The sequence below is a fragment of the Carlito syrichta genome, unplaced genomic scaffold (assembly GCF_000164805.1).
Source record: "Carlito syrichta isolate Samal-C Ts95f unplaced genomic scaffold, Tarsius_syrichta-2.0.1 Scaffold314774, whole genome shotgun sequence".
Lineage (NCBI taxonomy): Eukaryota > Metazoa > Chordata > Mammalia > Primates > Tarsiidae > Carlito > Carlito syrichta.
Window position 1 is genome coordinate 244,448 of NW_007258870.1, and position 18,306 is coordinate 262,753.

At 39.2% G+C, this 18,306-nt stretch overlaps 1 protein-coding gene across 3 annotated transcripts in view; it reads left to right on the forward strand.

Annotated features, from left to right (window-relative positions):
• The window catches only part of CA10 (carbonic anhydrase 10), a 523,391-nt gene that overhangs the window by 1,570 nt on the left and 503,515 nt on the right, over nucleotides 1–18,306 (forward strand). For 2 of the 3 annotated variants that reach the window (XM_021719507.1, XM_008071879.2), the window contains exon 2: nucleotides 432–1,065. In XM_021719507.1, coding sequence (XP_021575182.1) covers nucleotides 1,005–1,065 — 61 coding nt within the window. In that variant the 5' untranslated portion in view covers nucleotides 432–1,004. Of the gene's footprint in view, nucleotides 1–431; nucleotides 1,066–18,306 lie in introns of those variants that run through there. The other variant, XM_021719506.1, reaches the window with a different exon arrangement.

Genomic DNA, 18,306 nt, shown 5'->3' on the forward strand with positions numbered 1-18,306 from the left:
TCCTCCCGCCCCCACCTGCCTCCTCCTCTTCTCTGAATCGGGAAGCGTCGGGATCCGTAGGCGAGGAAATAACGACCCCTGCAGTTGCATTGCGGAAAATTTCGGCAGCGGCGCTAGTTGCGGGCGATCGAAGCAAGGCTTCTGGGGGTTCCGGGGAGTCCGGGAAAATAGCCGAGGAGCGGAAAAAGCGCGCGCGCTCTGGGCAGTCCGTGGGTCCCCGCGCGCCCCGGCCCCCCGCGCCCAGCCCTTCCACGCTGCGCCCGGGAAGCGCGGCCGGAACCCGGCTCCGAGGCGCCAGGCTGCGCGCGGACTTGGGGAGCAGGGAGGGTCGGCGCAGGCTGCCGGTGGCTGGCGGCTTCGGGCAATAATCCCTGCCTCTCTTTCTGTGTCTGTCTGCCGTGTCTGCTCCTCCCCCCGCCCCCCGGAAGCAGGAGGAGAACGGCCCCGGAGCGAGCAGCCACCCTCTGACCATGCCCCGGTGAGGGGGGCGGACTTCGAGGGCAACTTGTCGCGGACTGCCTGGGCTTAGCCAGCGAGCCACGAGCTGCCGGGAGCCCGGAACTGCACGGCGCGGCCCGGCGGGGGGCTATCGTCTATGTCTTCTTGGGGCGCCAGGCGGATCGGGGTCTCGTTTTTGCAGGAAGAGCCCAGCGCTGGTGGCTTCAGGTGGCTGCCGCCGCCGTCGCTGCTAGTGCTGTCTCCACCGCGGGTGCGAGGAGCAGAGACGCGCGAGCGGGGAGACCTCCGAGGCAGCGAGGCATCGGACATGTGTCAGCACATCTGGGGCGCACATCCGTCCAGCCCGAGGGGAGATTTGCCGGAACAATTCAAACTGCGATATTGATCTTGGGGGTGACTGTCCCTGGCCGGCTGTCGGGTGGGAGTGCGAGTGTGCACTCGCTCGGAAGTGTGTGCGTGTGTGTATGTGTGTGTGCCGTGTCGGGCTCCCCCCCTGCCCCCCCTGTTTTCCCGTCGAGTGATGCACTTGGAATGAAAATCGGAGGATGGAAATAGTCTGGGAGGTGCTTTTTCTTCTTCAAGCCAATTTCATCGTCTGCATATCAGGTACGGGACGCGCTGAAGTCGCGGGCGGGTTTGGGCTCTGTTGTGGTGTTTGAAATGTATGGGGTTTTATTGTGTGTAGACACAGGGCGAGAGGGGAGGGATGACGGAGACCCTTTCAGTTCTGCGGGATTGCCGCCTTCTGTATCAAGAATCTCCTAAGCCCGTGTGTGTGTGTGTGTGTGTGTGTGTGTGTGTGTGTGTGTGTGTGTGTGTGTTTGTGTAGCGGGGTTAGGATCTGTGTGTGGTCCTGGGAGAAAGGAGAACTGATGGGGGGTGAGAAAGAACAGGCAGATGGGTGTTGATTTTCAACTGCTTTTCTGGCTGAGAACTCTGGCGCCGAAATCCGAGCCTTGGCAACCCCCACCCTCAGCCCCTGGCTTTCAAAGTTCCCAAACTCGGTGGTTCCTGGCTGGCAAAATGGACGCAGGGCCCTGCCCTGGTATCTAGGCACTTTCAAGAGACTGCGGGAGGATGCGGGACTGGAGAGTACCAGCGGGTACCAGGGAGGTGTCCTCCATGCCTTCCCTAAACACAACAGGACTGACTGTGATGGTTTGAAACCCTCTGGCACACCCCCTTCTGCCCCCAAATAAAAGAGAAACACCGTCTGAAACGACATAATGTTACAAATACCACTGTAGATCCTGGTTTTTCTGTTTGTTTGTTGGTTGGTTTTTAATCCCCAGTGGCTGATGTGTTGGCTCAGACTCAGGCATTTCCAGCTACGGGTGCCAGTCTGTGAATTCAGGAGCAAACGGGAACCCAGGGTGTGGAGGTGAATGAGTGTGTGATGAGAGGGATTCTGGGTTTTGAGCAGTGTCTTTGTGGTGCAGAGAACTGGGGTTGTGAAGGAGCAGGAAGGGAAGCCCCAGGGCCGGCAGTATTCCCCAGTTCGGTGACTCCTCCCATTGAGGGTGCCCACCCCATCTCCCTTCACACCTGCCATTTAAACACCCAAGGCAAAGCCCATTAGTAGTTCCCTTCTGCCTGCATTCCCTCTGCAGAATTGGGGACTCAGCCAACTTCCCCTGAAGTCACCAGAAGAGAAGAGCCGGTACCTTGCCCCTGTAAGCAGACACATTTGAGCAGTGCTGGGATAAAGAGACATGTTTCCTGACTCTTCCTTCCGCCCAGTCAATCCCCTTCTCCTAAGCCAGACCCCATTCTGGGTATTAAAAACCCTTGTTTTGCCCTCTCCCTAGACTAAATTCCGAATGCACGGGAATGGGAATCTGGTATCTGAAACCATTCTGTTTGGGGCTTGGCCACCCTACTGAGAAATTTGCCACTGTGATATTTTAGTGAGATATGTTGTGTCCCTGGCAGACAAGAGGAAGTGCCCTGGGGTCACCCCAACTCCTCAAGTGAGACCTCTGTTACTCCATCCTGCACCTAAGAGTAAACATTCTCAGGTGACTTGGAAAGGTTTATATTAGTCATATGTCCAGGAATGGTTGGGTGGCATCTCACAAGGCCATATTTTATATTTTGTATCTTTTTCTTCTGCATGTATGCCTCAGACTCTCCCTCTTGTTCCAGAATATTTCACTAGTTATAATATAGCCGTTCCCTACTTCTCTCCAGCATCATAAATAATTTTCAAATCAGACAAGTCATCTGAGTACCTCTAAGATATACAAATGGTTAAAACATTGATTGAGGCAATGGATTTCCTCCAGCATCCTCTTTGTCCCCAGCCCTTACCCTGAATTTGGCCAGGCAGTCACAGAAGAGAACAAGCTGAGAAAGGGTCGGATCTTGGCCTCCAAAAAAGGCATTAGTGGGATACCTGTCACAGCTATATTTGATTTGATGTATCAGCAACTAAATTATTCAAATAGAAGCATTAGGAGGGGGTTATTTCCAACCCAGGCAAAGTGCTGTGGAGTACATGCCCTTTCATATGTATTTACTAAATAATCATTATTGCTATATAATGAGAGGATAAAAGTGTACACAAAATTGCTAGCTATTAGCTAAACACAGAAAACTAGGTTAGCGTTCCAAATGCCTAGTTAGGATCGGCATTAATTTGCACTTTATGAAGACATTTAGGCAGAGATGCGACATTATGTACTCTATATTTTACACATCCATAAACTTAACTTTAAAAGGCCATTCTTTCTCCATAGCCAGGGCGGCCTCCTCCTGTAAGCAGAGCTACTCATTCAGTGATGCCCATGTGTGACAGAATTATGATTAGTGATGTGATTATGACTCACAATTGGACAGTCTGGGGGGACTCAGACTCCCTTCTTTCCTGTCTGACAGCCTTGGGATGTATAGGAATGCAGTGCACTAAGTTTGGATAATTGTGGCTCAGGGAGAGTTTAGTGGGTCTTTCCTTTCTATATCCATGATTTGCAGTTTTAATTTACTCATGACTGAACTCTACCAAAAAGCACATAACCCTGTGATCATAGCACCTACTCAATCTTAAATTTTTTTTAAAAATTAAAATGCAAAGCACTTCTCCACCATCTTGGGATAAATTGCCCTGAATAACAAATGGGTGCTCATCCTTACAGAGTTACCAAGCATTGGTGATTACTGCGATTGATAGGGTTGGCTTCATTTCTAAGGAATACCAGACTGGAAAAGGCCAGGGAAAGTCTGCAGTGTAAACATTTTGCAGAAGGAAAATGTTGGTAGCAGCTTTGTCCTATTGAAGGCATATTGATTGAATTTCATTTGGTGGCATTTCTTTTCAGGAACAGAACACACTGGTGCTTTGTAGCTTAGTGTTTTGTTAATGAAATGTTCCAACCTCTCCTTCAAACCACCCCCCCAAATTAAGAGTATGCCCAGGGAGTTTTCTCCCTTGGCCTGTTTGGATATATTGCTTAAAGTAAAGACACCTGGTCTTGGTATATTTGATGGCTCTGCACTGATCATTTGGTTGGGATGAAGCTGTCAGAAAATAGGGCTGTGGCCAGGCTTAGCTAGATGCTGGGTAAGTATCGTATGTGTTTTTATTTGAGAGATCATATCAGTTTGGCTACTTAATGCAACACAGCTAGGCTCAAGAGGAATGCCGTGATCTGGGGTTCTTCTGGCTTCACATTAAACTCAGATCTCACTTTGCTGAAAATATAAGGCAGCCAGGATCTGTGAAGAGACCAGAGAGAGAGAGAGAGAGAGAGAGAGAGAGAGAGAGAACCAGGATGCTGCAAGAGCACCATTCCCTTCCTACAAAAGCAGCTCAGATCAGTGAGAATGTGTGCTTAGCAGCATGAGGAGAGAATTCCCTGGTCAAAAGAGAGCTGCCTGATTTAATTTATACAGTACATCCTATTTCCCCCTTATGTAACTTTACTTCTTTGTCAATTTCTTCATAATAATAGCAGCAATAACAATTTGAGTTGTGTGGTACTTTCACACACATATTTTACAAATATTGCAAATGTTTTAATTCATCTGTTCTTAGAATTTGTGGAGTATTTTTATAGATGAGGGAACCAAAACCCACAATGGTTTACCCTGGAGTACTCACACTCAGGTCTGAGTAAAAATTCAGTCTATCATTTTAATTTTGATTCAAGATTTTCAAATATTTTCATTCAATGTTATTTTTTTTATTTTGAAGTCCCAAATTGAAAGAATAAATCAGGTTAAGTGAATTTAAGTCTTAGAAAGTTTAGAAATGAAAGTTTAAGGTGATTACAGTTTACTGTTAGAAGTAAGGTAGCATTTGAGTTGTACATAACTCTGTCAATCAAACAGATGACACTGTTACCCAAGTGCCCCAGCATCTTAAGATCAGCAGTCCCTACAAGCAAGGAGTAGTTCATACATTCTTTTCTAGCTTCAAAATTAAAATGGATTAGCATCACTTTTTTGTGTGTAGAAAGAAATAATAGTTCACATCCCACTTGTTTGTTATATGGATTAAATGAAATAGAATGTTCAACGATTTTCACTTGGCATAGTATCTGACACATGGTAAGCATGCAATAATAACATTATTTATTTCCTACACATCTGACATTATATAGGTTTGGTTAATGATAGAGTAGAACTTTTACTTTCTTCCACATCAACTTGTTTGAAAGCAAAAAGCATCATCAGCAAGCACATTTTACAGCATTGAAGATGAGTGCCATTTACAAGGAGGTCATGGCTAAACAATTTTGAAATGTCTCCCAATTTCCCTTCTCATGAGAATGAGGCTTCTAGCATTAAGCTTTGGTACATAGTCACTAGTGTAACCCCCTTTATCTTGGCAAATTTAATAAATTGCCTGGGAACCATGTAGTGCTTATTACCCAGGAGGTCAGCAGAATTTTTCCCTTTAGGCTTATATGTTATAATTTGGTATAGACCCAACTCTAAAGTGCTTCCAAAATGCCAAACTGTATATGGTTTCAATATGGCTTAAAATAGGACATCCCATTAAATTAAAAAGAGCCCTACCTAAACAAAGCCTACTCATCTGAATATCTCATTAGCAATATGGTTTATTTAAACTCGCTTTGCCATGTGGTGTAATGTATCCTAGTTACTGACAGATAACCGTCATCATTGACAAAATCCTCCAGATAGTGAGTTAAGAAAGCCTTTTGGATTTTTGTACTATTTCAAGAGAAAAAAGAAATGTCAATGGGGAGAAACATTCCCTTGGGTGGGGAAAGGGGTTCAATTTCTACCTTAAGTCACTAGTTAATATCTCAACTTGTCAACTGAATTAAGCATTACATGTTTGAGTCTGGGGTTTAGGTCATTGAGAGATTCAGATACTGTAAATGTGTATGGTAGCATGCCATTATAGAAAGAATATGGAAATCAGAAGACCCACCCTGCAATACAACACTACCTTAATTACCTTGATGACTTAGGTCAATTTTCTTGACCTCTCAGTTCCCTCATCTGCAAAATGAAAATTTTATTTCTTTTGTCTATTTCAAAGGATTGTTCAGGGAAACATCAAAGAGTGATTCTAAACGTTCCTTATGTTCTGCAAATGTAAAGCATCTGTATCATTACTATATGACGATCAGTGTCATTGCTATATGATCTATGCTTAAGATATAGTTATAAAAGCAAATTTAGATGTATTCACATAATGTGGAGTAATATAAAATGATAGGAATAATGCTTAATTGTCACGATAATTATAAAAGCAGAGTTGTAATGCCAATGTGTATTTTGATATAAAGCAATAAGAATAATGACTAAATATTTAATAAAGGACATAAATTCTATAGAAGGGAAAAGTCTAGACATGAAAGAAAAGGAAGATATTGATGATGGAGGTTGAGATGAGACAGGACCACATCATCAAAAGGGGAAAAGTAGGAACAAATAAATGTACAGTGAGGACTGTCCCAACTGAAGTAAAAGGTTCACTTTGGGAGATTTTGAAAGGTTGGGGTGAGCCCATCTACAGAGCTGTTGAATTATGGAGTGTCCTAATATAGTTATTCTCTTTATGGTTTTTTTCTTTTCTTTTATGGATCTTTGCATCGATTCAATTTGTTGAAATTCTTATTTTGGGGAGGTGAGGGTAAATTTGTGTTGCATGTCTGCAACTCCAGCTGTATTTCACAAAGTCTGTTGCCTATTTGAGATTGTAAACAGTTTGCTCTTTGGGGAGTGTTGGAGGGGCTTCAGTTTTCTCATCTATAAAATGGAGATGACACTTACCTCTCAAGGTTGTTGAACCTACAGAATATTATAAGGATAAGAAAACACTATTTGTAAAATACCTAACATGCTGTCTAAAATACAGTAACCACTGGTCAATTTATACATATCATGTGAGAGCAAGTATGGTCTTTGGAACCAAGACAGGCCTGCATGTGAATTCTAACTTCAGCATTCACTTTCTATGTGTCTTGGAGATGTAATTTGAGTTTTCTGAGCCTCAGTTTTTTCATCTGTAAATGAGAGGTGGAAAAAATGTACAAAAGATCCTGCCATTGTTCCTGACATGCAGTAGTAACTCAGTAAATTGAAGCTGCTCCCATAAAATCATCATCATCATTGTTATCATCACTGACATCAATAATAATACTTGTTGATACTTTGGACCTGTTCTTGTAAATGCCAATTAATTATTTAGTCATGTCTTGCATTTTCTATAAGAAAGTATTGAGAGCAAACCCTATGCCAGGCACTGGGATGACAAAAATGAACATCACCTGATCATTAATATTTATGTGATAGAACAGTTATAGGATAGAGGTATGTATAAAGTATAATGGGAGTGCAAAGGAGGAGCAGCTAACTCTGTTGTTGGTAGAAGCAGGTGGGGAAAGAGAAAGGTGTATAGAGGAGAAAACATTTGAACATTTGAACCTAAAAGAATACATGGGATTTCAAAAGATTGGGATGAAAAAGGACATACCATGAGGCATAAATAGTATGTTCCTTGAAACAGGGATGAAAACCATAGAATATTGGAAGTATGATGGGCATATAGAGTAAATAGACTGGAACAAGTGTCTGGAGATAGAGTTACAAAAATAACCTGGGGCCAATGTGAAGGGGCTTACAAGCCAAGATAAGAAGTTTAGATCTTATCTTTCAGTTATGAAGAGCTAGCTAGGGGGTAGCTAGAGAAAATTATATAATAGGGTTTGTGTGCAACTTAATAAGATACTTTTGTGCTTTGATAGTTATAAGCAATAACTTTAAACCCAACTCATTGTCTTCTTTTCTTGTTCACCTTTTATTCTTGATTACAAAACCCATTTTAAAAAAAAATCTTGGACTAACAGATCAATTAGATGATTATAGAATATTCTGAGTGACACACTTTTAAAAAACGACCATTTTTCTCACTTGTGGCCCTGATTTATCTGATCTTTGAGATTTGATATTTCCATGTTAAGCAAATGCCTTCAATTTTGTACTTGAATAATAAAAATAATGTATTTAGCATTAGATGAAGGCTGAGAGAAATGAATCATCCATACACACATTGGTGTCATGAAGATTAATTGTGGGCCAAGCAATAGATGCACCGTTTGACATGAAACAGATGCTTGAAGCACTGCAAAGCATCATGCAGCAGTTTTGTCTCATCACATTCTGCTTTACTCTTATTTCAACAGACTGCATGTTCATGTAACAGAATATGCCCACGGTCAACTAAATGATATATACCCATTTGACTTTCTTGGCAGTCCAGTTACTATAGAGTGAACATAGAGACTTAATTGAAATGGTTTCCTTTGTCCACTTAATCATTCAACATTTATTGAGGGTGCACTATACATCAGGTACTGGGACTCCAACAAGAATAAGTAAAGCAGTGACATTTCCCTACAAGAACTCACAATCTAGTGAGAGACTGGTTTTTAAAATATTAAACAGAATGTGGTAAATACTGTAATAAAAAGATAAATTACAGCAGAATGTGATGAGTATTGTAATTTTAAAAAATACAAAAGTGCTTGAGGAGAAGAGACATGAGACATCTGACTCTTCCTGAAAGTAGGATGGATGGGTAGAGGAAGGAGAGTAAGTAGTGTAAAGTAGAGGATGCTTAGACTGAGCCTTTAAGGATGCTAAAGAGTTGGCTTAGAAGATTTTGGCAGATTAACCAAGAGTGTGATAATTATGGGAAACAGCATTTGTAAAGGCAAGGAGATTAGATAGGACATGATGAATTTTGGGACAGTCAAGAGGTCAATATGGCAACAACTAGAGTGTAGTATGATGGATGAGGATGAGATGGAAGAGATTTAGGATATACGGTTTCAAAAACAGTAATGCTTTGCATATAGTAGTGTCAATTAAAATCCCCTTGTGTTCCTCTATGCAGAAAAGGCGTTTTTTAAAGACCCTAGAGGGTACGCAGTTTGTATCCTTCTTTTCATTAGAAACAGACCAATCACTATCAAAGCTCTTGGCTCTGGTCTAGCTGTGCCTCACTTGACCCAGATCACTAATGATTTTTCAATGTTGTCTTTAGATCCAGGTGGCTTCTCAGAAGTTTTTGAGGTAACCCAGGTAGAGATTATGGAGTGAATATCATCTCTTTATTTAGATTGTCACTATTTATTCATAGTCTAGGAAAAAGAGCCAGAACCCTATTTTCTGGCCCTGGATTTTGCAGGGTGTCAATTGTCATCTTTTTTTTTGATTAGTGAATCTTTTCTATAACTTTTTGCAGTTTTCATCCCATGTAGCCTTAAACAGAACTTAAAGGATTTCCAGCATTCAAGGGTGGGGTGGGGGGCTTTGAGTGGTAAGAAACAGTCTAGGATCATCTTTATAACAGAACCATCGTTACTCTTTATTAGCAAGATTGGGCTGGTAATGGGATAGCCAGTGTTTGGGTTTGATTACATTTGCATTAGAGTGCCATCAAGGTGACAGTGGAGAGATTATCAGTGGTTATGAGGGAGACAGCATACAAATGCCTTTGCCTTCTGCGCCAGGAGAGGTGGTGCTTTTGTCACAGCAAATGAAGAATTCATCTTTCACTTTGTCCAATACTTCATGCCCAGTGGCTGAAGGGGTTGCCAGTAGGAAATGAGGCCTGTGACTTTCAGGTGAGTTTTCCAGGGCCAAGTCTTGCTGGCTTTGAAACACATTTGGCAGCAGTGCCAGAGATGGAATAAACACATTTAATGAAGGATATGAGTCAACATATTCTCTTTCCGCTTCCCCTTCTCTCCTCTACACACACAGCTACCTTTAACCCTCAAGGAAAACAATTCTGATAGCAGCATTTACTGAGTGAGCATAGGCCTTTTCTTCTCAACGAGGTTGGAATAATAATAAATACCTCACAGGATTCTTGAAATAAATAAGTAAAGGGACATATCTATGGAGGGTTTGTTTTTCTCAGGGTTTAATGTTTTGTTCACTTATTCCACAAATGCTAATGAATGCTTCTTATGAGTAGGCACTGGGCCAGGCATAAGATAAAATATAGCAAACAAAACAGCAATTGAGCTTTGCCCTTATAGAATGTATAGGTAGTGATACACAAATACTACTTTTGTTTTTGTTTTTGTTCTTTCCCATTGCCTGGAATTTAGAAGATGTTCAATAATAAATGACTGACTTAATACATACATAAATTACAAGGAGTGACCTAGAATGACTTTCCTTCCTCCATGGGAGACTAAGGGACAAGATCTGAGGCTAAGAGGGAGGGGAGATGAAGAAACCACCTCTGTCAGTTGTTCTCTTGCTTCGGCATCTAGGATTTTGAATGTGCAAAGGGTCACAGAGCAAGGGAACCTTTCCAATGAGCAAAATATTTGATAGCTTTCTATTTCCTTCTCAGACTCAATTCATCCATTTGACCAAACTGTCTTTATTTGGAGCACTTATACATTGTTTAAAATGTATTTTGGTTCCTTTGTGTCCTATGATACCACACTAAAGACTTGAACTAAGAAAATGAAGGATCAATGAATGCATTTTTTTTTCTCCATGTCATCTCTGTTCCTGTTAGAGGAGATTGCTCAGCATATGGCATTTTCTTACTGGGTTCCAGCTTGGAAGAAACCAACACTTTAGAAAGCTCACTGTCTTTTATTAAACTAGAGTGCTTTCAGAGAAGAGCTTATCCTCACTTTTTAGTCTTGATGCAGAGCTGTACAGGAAATGACTCCTGTCTCTATGGTTTTTTAAGTCTTGAGTCAGCAAGTATGACTTCCCTTCTGGCCTTTTGTAACAGAATTCTGGAGTAGCTGACTAGTTCTTAGCAGAGATGAGCTTGGAGTTCAGGAATTGGAAAAAAAAAAAAAACCGAGTGGATTTGCTGTCTGTGACTTTGAATTCAGCCTTAATCATCTAGTTAATCTTTACAACTATGAGGAAATGATCAGTTGGATAATTTGTTGTTGTTTGCTTGCTTATAATTTTAATTACAGAAAAAAATAAAGGGAGATTATAAATAAAAGAGCCCCACTGTTAACTTCTCAGTAGTTGTTTGGTATTATAGAAAGTGAGGCATCTGAGGGTATTACATTTCTATTGTATGGCCTTGGTGTGACTAGAAACATGTCACTTGCTGTCTAAGTCTTATAATACACTATGATGATACTAGCTCTAAGTTGCGGAGACTCAAATCGCTGTAGAATGGAATATAAAGTAGTTGTTATTATTTTTATATTTGTAACAAGTTCCATCCCTGTATTTCCACTGCAGTGAAGTTCTTTGTGGCCTTTTAGTTTGTTTTAGTGCTCTGTTGCAGTGGCTGAATGAGAGCTGCATGCAATTTTAAGTGCATGAGTTGGTGCAGCATCTTTTTTTTTTTTTTTGGTCCTGTTTTTAACTGCTGAGATAAGAACTTGACTAAGCCAGGTAACATCATGTACTGTGCCACATTGAAAGGTAAGGCATGTTGAACAAATTAATGAAGAAGAGTTTTGTTTATCCACTTGCTCTTTAGGTTAACCATGTGTTCAAGTGAGATGCTCTTTTTAGATCCAGGCTCGCAAAATTGTTCTAATGTCACAAGCATGAGAAATTCTGGGAATCACTGTGAGTGTATTTTAATGGCAAATATGAAAGAAGACTGTTAAAGGAAACATAGGGAAAAAATGATTCCTTGTAGATCAATTTTTCTTTATTTATGTAAGATGATAAGTTTTCCAATTTGTACTTTTAAAAAAGAAACTTCACGCTATATCTTATTTCTCCATGTTGCTTTCTAGTTGTATTAATTCAAGATCTCCTGGATTCTGTGATTGATAAACCCCACAGTCTCAGTGACTTAACACAATAGAAGCTTACTTCTTATTTGTCTTAATTGTACAATTGATGTCAATGTGTGTCTGCGTGTGTGCATGCACAAGTACACAGGTGTTTGATTGGGAAAAGGGATAAAAGAGAAAGAAATCCTGTCTTTAGTAGTAGCTTGGAAGTCTCAAGGCTGATAGGGTCTCTGTGACCTCTAAGTCATAGTTTCCAAAGTTGTCTTGGCATCAGTATCAACAGATGGGGGAAAAAGTTGTGGAGGAAGATCGTGGGAAAGGTTTTTATGGACCGAGAAAGAAACCTGTGTATATCCTTCCTTGTCAGTCACATGGCCATATCTTATTGCAAAGAAGCTTGGGAGCTGTCGGCTAGCCTTGTAGTCAGGAATAAAGGGAAAATGTTTTGCTGAACAATTAGCTAATATCTGCTACTTTCATATTGATGATTTTCTTATGAAAGTTCCATAATAGTTTATTCATTGAAAATAGCATCATATACATATGTGTGTATGTGTGTGTGTGTGTATACATACTTATTCCCCCATTTTTTTAGATCTGTGTTGTTTCTAGTTTATGACATTTTTTGGCATTTGCTTTCATGCCTGTAGATATTTATTTTTATTGAATTATTTGTTTAAAATAATCCTAATATTGTGATTACTGAGTCAAATAGTATGAAGTTTTTATGGTTTTACCACATTATATCCATAAGCAATGTAGAACCCGTTTATAAGCCTCCAAAAATATGCTTGAATTCCTTGAGAGAGTAAACAAGTATGTAGAATAGTGATTAAATTTTCAAAGATCCTTTCAACAGTGTTCTACTCCAAAAACTATTAACCACAAACTAAATAACCATGGGGTCCAAAATATTATTTTGCTTAACAAGTTAGATTAGAGACAGGAAATTGTGGTTAAGAATAAACAAGTACTTCTTCTAAGTCTAGAATTCTGAGATTTCTTAAGTATTCTTTCTATAGTATATTTTTATAAATTATAGGGAAAAGAAAATCAAGTGGCTGCTGGAAATATTATTAGGATGAAAGTTAAGACATGTTGTATTTAGTGTTCGTTTTGCCACTACTAGTTCTGTGGCCTGAAGGAAGTAATTTCATTGCTCTGGGTACTAATTTTTTCCTTTTAAACAGAGATATTGGACTAAGTAATTTCTAGGCCCCTTTCAAACTTGGGAATTTATGATATTAAGAGACTTTCATAGAAAACTATCTAAGTTTACTGTTGCTGCTAAACTTTTCCAGTTTTTGAAATGTTGGGGCAACAATATTAAAGTACAGGAAGAACTTTCAAAACTGTGAGTGAACAGAAAAGTAGTGAATTACTTCCTAGACAGGCACGAGTAAGATAAAACATTATGAGAAAATAACTCAAATTATATTTGCAGAATAATGACATTGTAGCACTCTAGTAAGAACCTGGGAAAGAGTCTAAGAGTCATCATTGACTGCTACTAAAAAGCATTTGTTGAAAATATTGTACATTGTCTTATTATTTAATCTCAACTCTGTTGTTACTCGTTGTGTTAACTTGGGGAGTTTCTATCTAAGCCTCAGTACCCTCATTTGCAGCCTGGAGGTAATAACACCTATCTTTGAAGTTAAGGTCGATTGAAATAAAGAAAAACGTAGTGTGGTGCTTGGCACATAGAATGTATTTGACAAATGGTGATTTTTTTCTTTTGTTATGGCTGAAGCTAAAAGAACAAAAGACACGTTAAGCAAAATTAGGAAGGAATTTGGCAATATCACATAAAACATGAGGATTAAATGAGCCAATACATGTGAAAGTGTTTAGCACAATGTCTGCACATAGCACATAATCAGTTAAGGTTGGTTGAGTCTGACTCACTAGGGGAAACTGGAATGTTTGGGGAATATTTTAAAGGTAATAAGAAGAAAGACAATCATGCTTTTTCATAGAATGATTTTCAGAGACAATTTACTGAGTCTGGCCTACATTTTTCTTTACTTTTTAAAAAATTAATGCCATATATTTTCATGTAAGAACTGCAGTTTCAATTTATCAAAGTCTCTATTGTAGGTATATGGTCTCATATAATCCAATAAATATTCAGCCTTGACTGTAGTGGTATAAACAGAACCCTGGTTCAGGAATTTGGAATTTGCTTATTGTATTTTTCTACTTAATACATTAGTAAATATTAGGTCATTGGCCAGAGAAATCAAAAAGTGAAGTATCTTGGTAAAATCCATTTATAATAAAAGATCTATTTATCCTGTATGTTTTGAAACTGTCACTCATTTTTACTGGCATTTGGCTACTTGATTTCTTCATCATTGTTCAATCTTAACAGCTTCCCTAAGCACTGATTTGTGTGCATGGTAACCTTAACCCATTTCAACCCATTTGCAACATGAACACATAGCTTTGATTTACGTTTCATATCCACTTGAGAGAAGAATTTTTTTTAATGATAATTAAATGCTGAGCTATTCCTGGGATTGCGGCATGGTTCCTTTTCAAATATATCTGATCTGAGAATTTCAGCAAAAGGCATAAGAGGAAAACCAACAAGAAATAGGACGAATGATAAATGCTGTATTGATGTTAAGTAAAGACAAGCAAACTGTGACCTGAGTATGTCAGTCTCTAGGGATCCTGCTTTAGAGCTTTTCTGAGTGTTTGGGTATTTTGTAGGATTTTTTTTTTTTTTACTCCCTCCAATCTCGTTGGTAAAGGCTGGATTACAACTGAGAATGCAGAGATTAATGGCCTGCTGTGACTAATCCACTAAACCCCTACTCCTGTTTCTCTTAATGGTAATACTTAGAGAAGCCGAAGATAGACCCACACCAACTAACCTAAGACTAGATCCCAGTGCTTTAATGAGATCCAATAGCTTTAAATACACATCACGGAAAATTGTGGAACTTTTGTGTGACATCATTTTTTGCATTTGGAGATTATTTTACTCATTACCTATGAGGTCCCAATATGTTGTTTCCTAATCTCTGTTTTTAAAAAAAGAACACATGATTGCATTTTTAAATTAGAGCACTAATATAACCTAATTTGAAATAGTTTAGAGAAAAGGAAACAGATCACTTATAATCATATATTCTTAATATAACTCTTATTAATATTATGGTTTATTTCCTTCCAGGCTTTTATTCATATAAGCATTTTTTTAACTTATTTGAAATTATAACATTTTTCTGTTTGACAAAGAATTTATGTGACATAAATGTATGGGTTGCATACATTAAAGCTAGAATCACCTAGAATGAAGGTAAAATAATGTGAAATGATTATATACATAGATGGATAGATGTGACACTGATTAAAATCACAATTTTATGCTAAACTAGTGAGCTCAAATTGGATGAAATTTGAACGAAACTTAAATTTGCAAATGTTTTATTATTTGTAATAAATTTGGTGCTCTTAAAAATAATTAATATAGAGATAAAAAGATGAGAAATGTAATTATAGTACTGGGGATTTTTAAATAGGAGAAACACTGGGAGAGACAATTTAGAAATGAGGTTTTAAAAATATTTTATTTATTAAAATGCTGAAATACATTTAAATGCACCAAGAAGCCATATAGCCTGCACTGAGAATGATTAAGAGCTATGTTTAAGCCTACACTCTGCCTTTTACAAGCTGATTGACTTTGAATAAATTAACTTGTTCTGCATCTCAGTTTTCTAATCTGTGAAATAGGAAAACAATTCCTTTAGTGATTTTTTTTTTACTGAGTGTTAAATGACATATGAAAGTAAAACACTTAGTATGTTATTATTGGACATATAATAACAGCTTAACAAATGTGACCTGTTCGTAATATCACATTCATAACCTGTGAGATGCAGTCAGCCACAGCCTCTTTGTAAAGAAGGAGGATTTTTTGAGTTACCCGCTTTGTAGGGAGTATTATGCTAGAAGTTCGGAAACCTTAAGTACCTCCCACTGACTCTTAAAAATAAAGAGATCACACTGCTGAAAGTGATGTTTAATGAAGTCTTCCATGACATGCCATAAACTGACCTTCTCAACTTTGCTCCAATTTGCCAACTCAGTGTTGCACATCCTTGCACACACTTAGCCTGTGCCTTTGCTCAAGTTGTGTTTTTCCACACCTTGTTTTAACCCCACCTGAATCCTTCATGGCTTACACTCACAGGTGCTCACATGTTCAGGCAGAGTCTCCTTCTCTGTGAATGTCTTTGTGATCAGTCCAGCCAGCAGTCATCTCTCCCCCAAAAACCCTATTGACTCTTTCTGTCTCCAGTGCTGCAGACCTACCAGCCTGTCTTTCTGCCTTTATCAGATAGAATTTAATCATGGCCAGGATCCATCAAGTCTACTTGTGTATGCCCTCCCTGCTCCTAATGTAAAGTGCTCCTTGGTTGAGTTTTACTTTTTAATCTGTAATGGTAGGTTTCACCACATTAAGAGGAATATCTGCTGATTTAAGTTTTACTTTCCCTTCCCTGACCCACCTAGTCCCTTCCAGATATACTACAACTCAGACCAAAACTCAGCAAACAATGACCTGTTAGCCAAATCTAGCCCACCACTTGATTTTGTAAACAAAGTTGTTTTGGAATGCAGTCATACTCATTCATTGATATATTGTCTGTTTCCTTTTTACACCACAACAGCAGTGTTGAATAGCTGCAACACAGACCATATTGCCTGCAAAGCCTAGAATATTTACTCTCTGTCCTTTTACAGAAAAAAAAATGTGAAAACAGTTGATTCAAATGCTTCCAACAGGTAGAAGAATAAACAGGGTGCCTGGATAATTAGTTTTTCAATAAGGGATTGGTTAGATTTTAGATTAAATATTCACATTTTGAAAACCTTTGAAACTTTAGGAACCCAGAATTATTTTGACTTTTGTGGATACTTTGGCAATTTTACCACACCAAAGTGATTCCTCAAGCACCTTCTGCTGTTAGAAAACACAGAAAGAAATCTCAGTTTGTGCTGGTTTGGATTTACCCAAGCTTCTTCTGCTGTCAGAGGGGCTTGGAGTAGCTCTGACCCGGTGCAGGCAAACATTCTGGGGGAAAGCCACCTTCACCTAAGGAACTATTCATGCTGGGAATGGCAGCTTGGCAGAGAAGGAGCAAACTTTCTGAGAGTACTGTTCTGCTGCCTGCTTTTTGGGAAAAAAAAAAAAAAAAAACCTTCTCTTTGGGGAATGAAGGTCAGACCACATTCAGAAATAAGAACATCACCTGGAGAACAAGCATTTTTAGGAATAACCTGAGAAATCAAACCTTTCCCCAAGATGATTGAGACAGGCCAGACTCATGACCCAGGCCATGATCAGCTTCTGCACTTGGATAGAGGATTTCCTCCCAAATAATGAGCTGAATAAGCTTCACTGGGCTCTGGGAGATGATTGTTGGCCTCCCTGCACAGATGGGGAAATTGAAGTCAAGAAGCAGAGACTTAGTCTGACCACAGAGGGAGTGCATTCTGGCAAGGACATTCAGAACTCACAGGAGCTGGACTCCCAGCCCTCTTAGACATGGCATTTGCACTGAGTCCCTAAAGCAGATTTCATAATGCTGCTTAACAAAGCCTCTTTGGAACTCTAGAGCAAAGGCTGACAAACAATGGACCATGGACCAAATCCAGCCTGCTGCCTATTTCTGTAAGGCCCAGGAGATAAGAGTGGTTGTTACATTTTCAAATAGCTGGAAGGGAAACAATCAAAAGATAAAATATATTATTTCATGACACATGAACTATATGAAGCCAAGTCTTGGTCCATAAATAATGTTTGATTGACACACAACCACCCCCATTTATTTATGTTATCTGTGTATATGGTCATATTCCAGTGGCAGAGTTGAATAGTTCCAGCAGAGTCTAAATTATTTACTTTTTGACCTTTCACAGAAAAAAAAGTTTGCTAGCCACCCTTGCTGTAGAGTACACATAATATAATAATATAATCATTAAAATCCACTTTGTATACATATGTATACATATACATACATATGTATAATATACATAAAATAAAATGCACTCATTTTAAGTCTACTGTTTGTTAAGTTTTAGGGAAAAAAATATAGTCCTGTAATTGTCACAACCAAAGTCAAGATATAAAACATTTCCATTACTCAAATGACCCTGTGGGTCTTTGTAGTCAATCCCTCTCCCCATCCTTGCTAGGGCAACCACAGATCTGATCTCTGTCACTAGTAACAACTTCTAAACATTTGTTTAAAGAGCATTTTAGATCACTTGAGACTGTTAAGGGGAGGTGGGGGGGCGGTGTAAAAACATGAAGTTGATTTTATTCTTTCATTTGATAATTCCTTAATTCACTCCAAAACACCCACTCTAAACAGCCACTTAACTGTTCATAATATTAGAAGTCGACAGGCACCATCCAAAGTACTCTCCCTTTGTTATCTCATTTTACCTTTAACCTTATAAGGAAGTTCTTATCTCCCATTTTGAGAGGAGACTGGCACACACCCCCCCCGCCCCCGTAACTTACTGAAGAGCACACAGCTTTTAAGAAGCAAGCTAAGCTTTGAACCCTAATCTGTCTGAATCCCAAGTCTAAGAT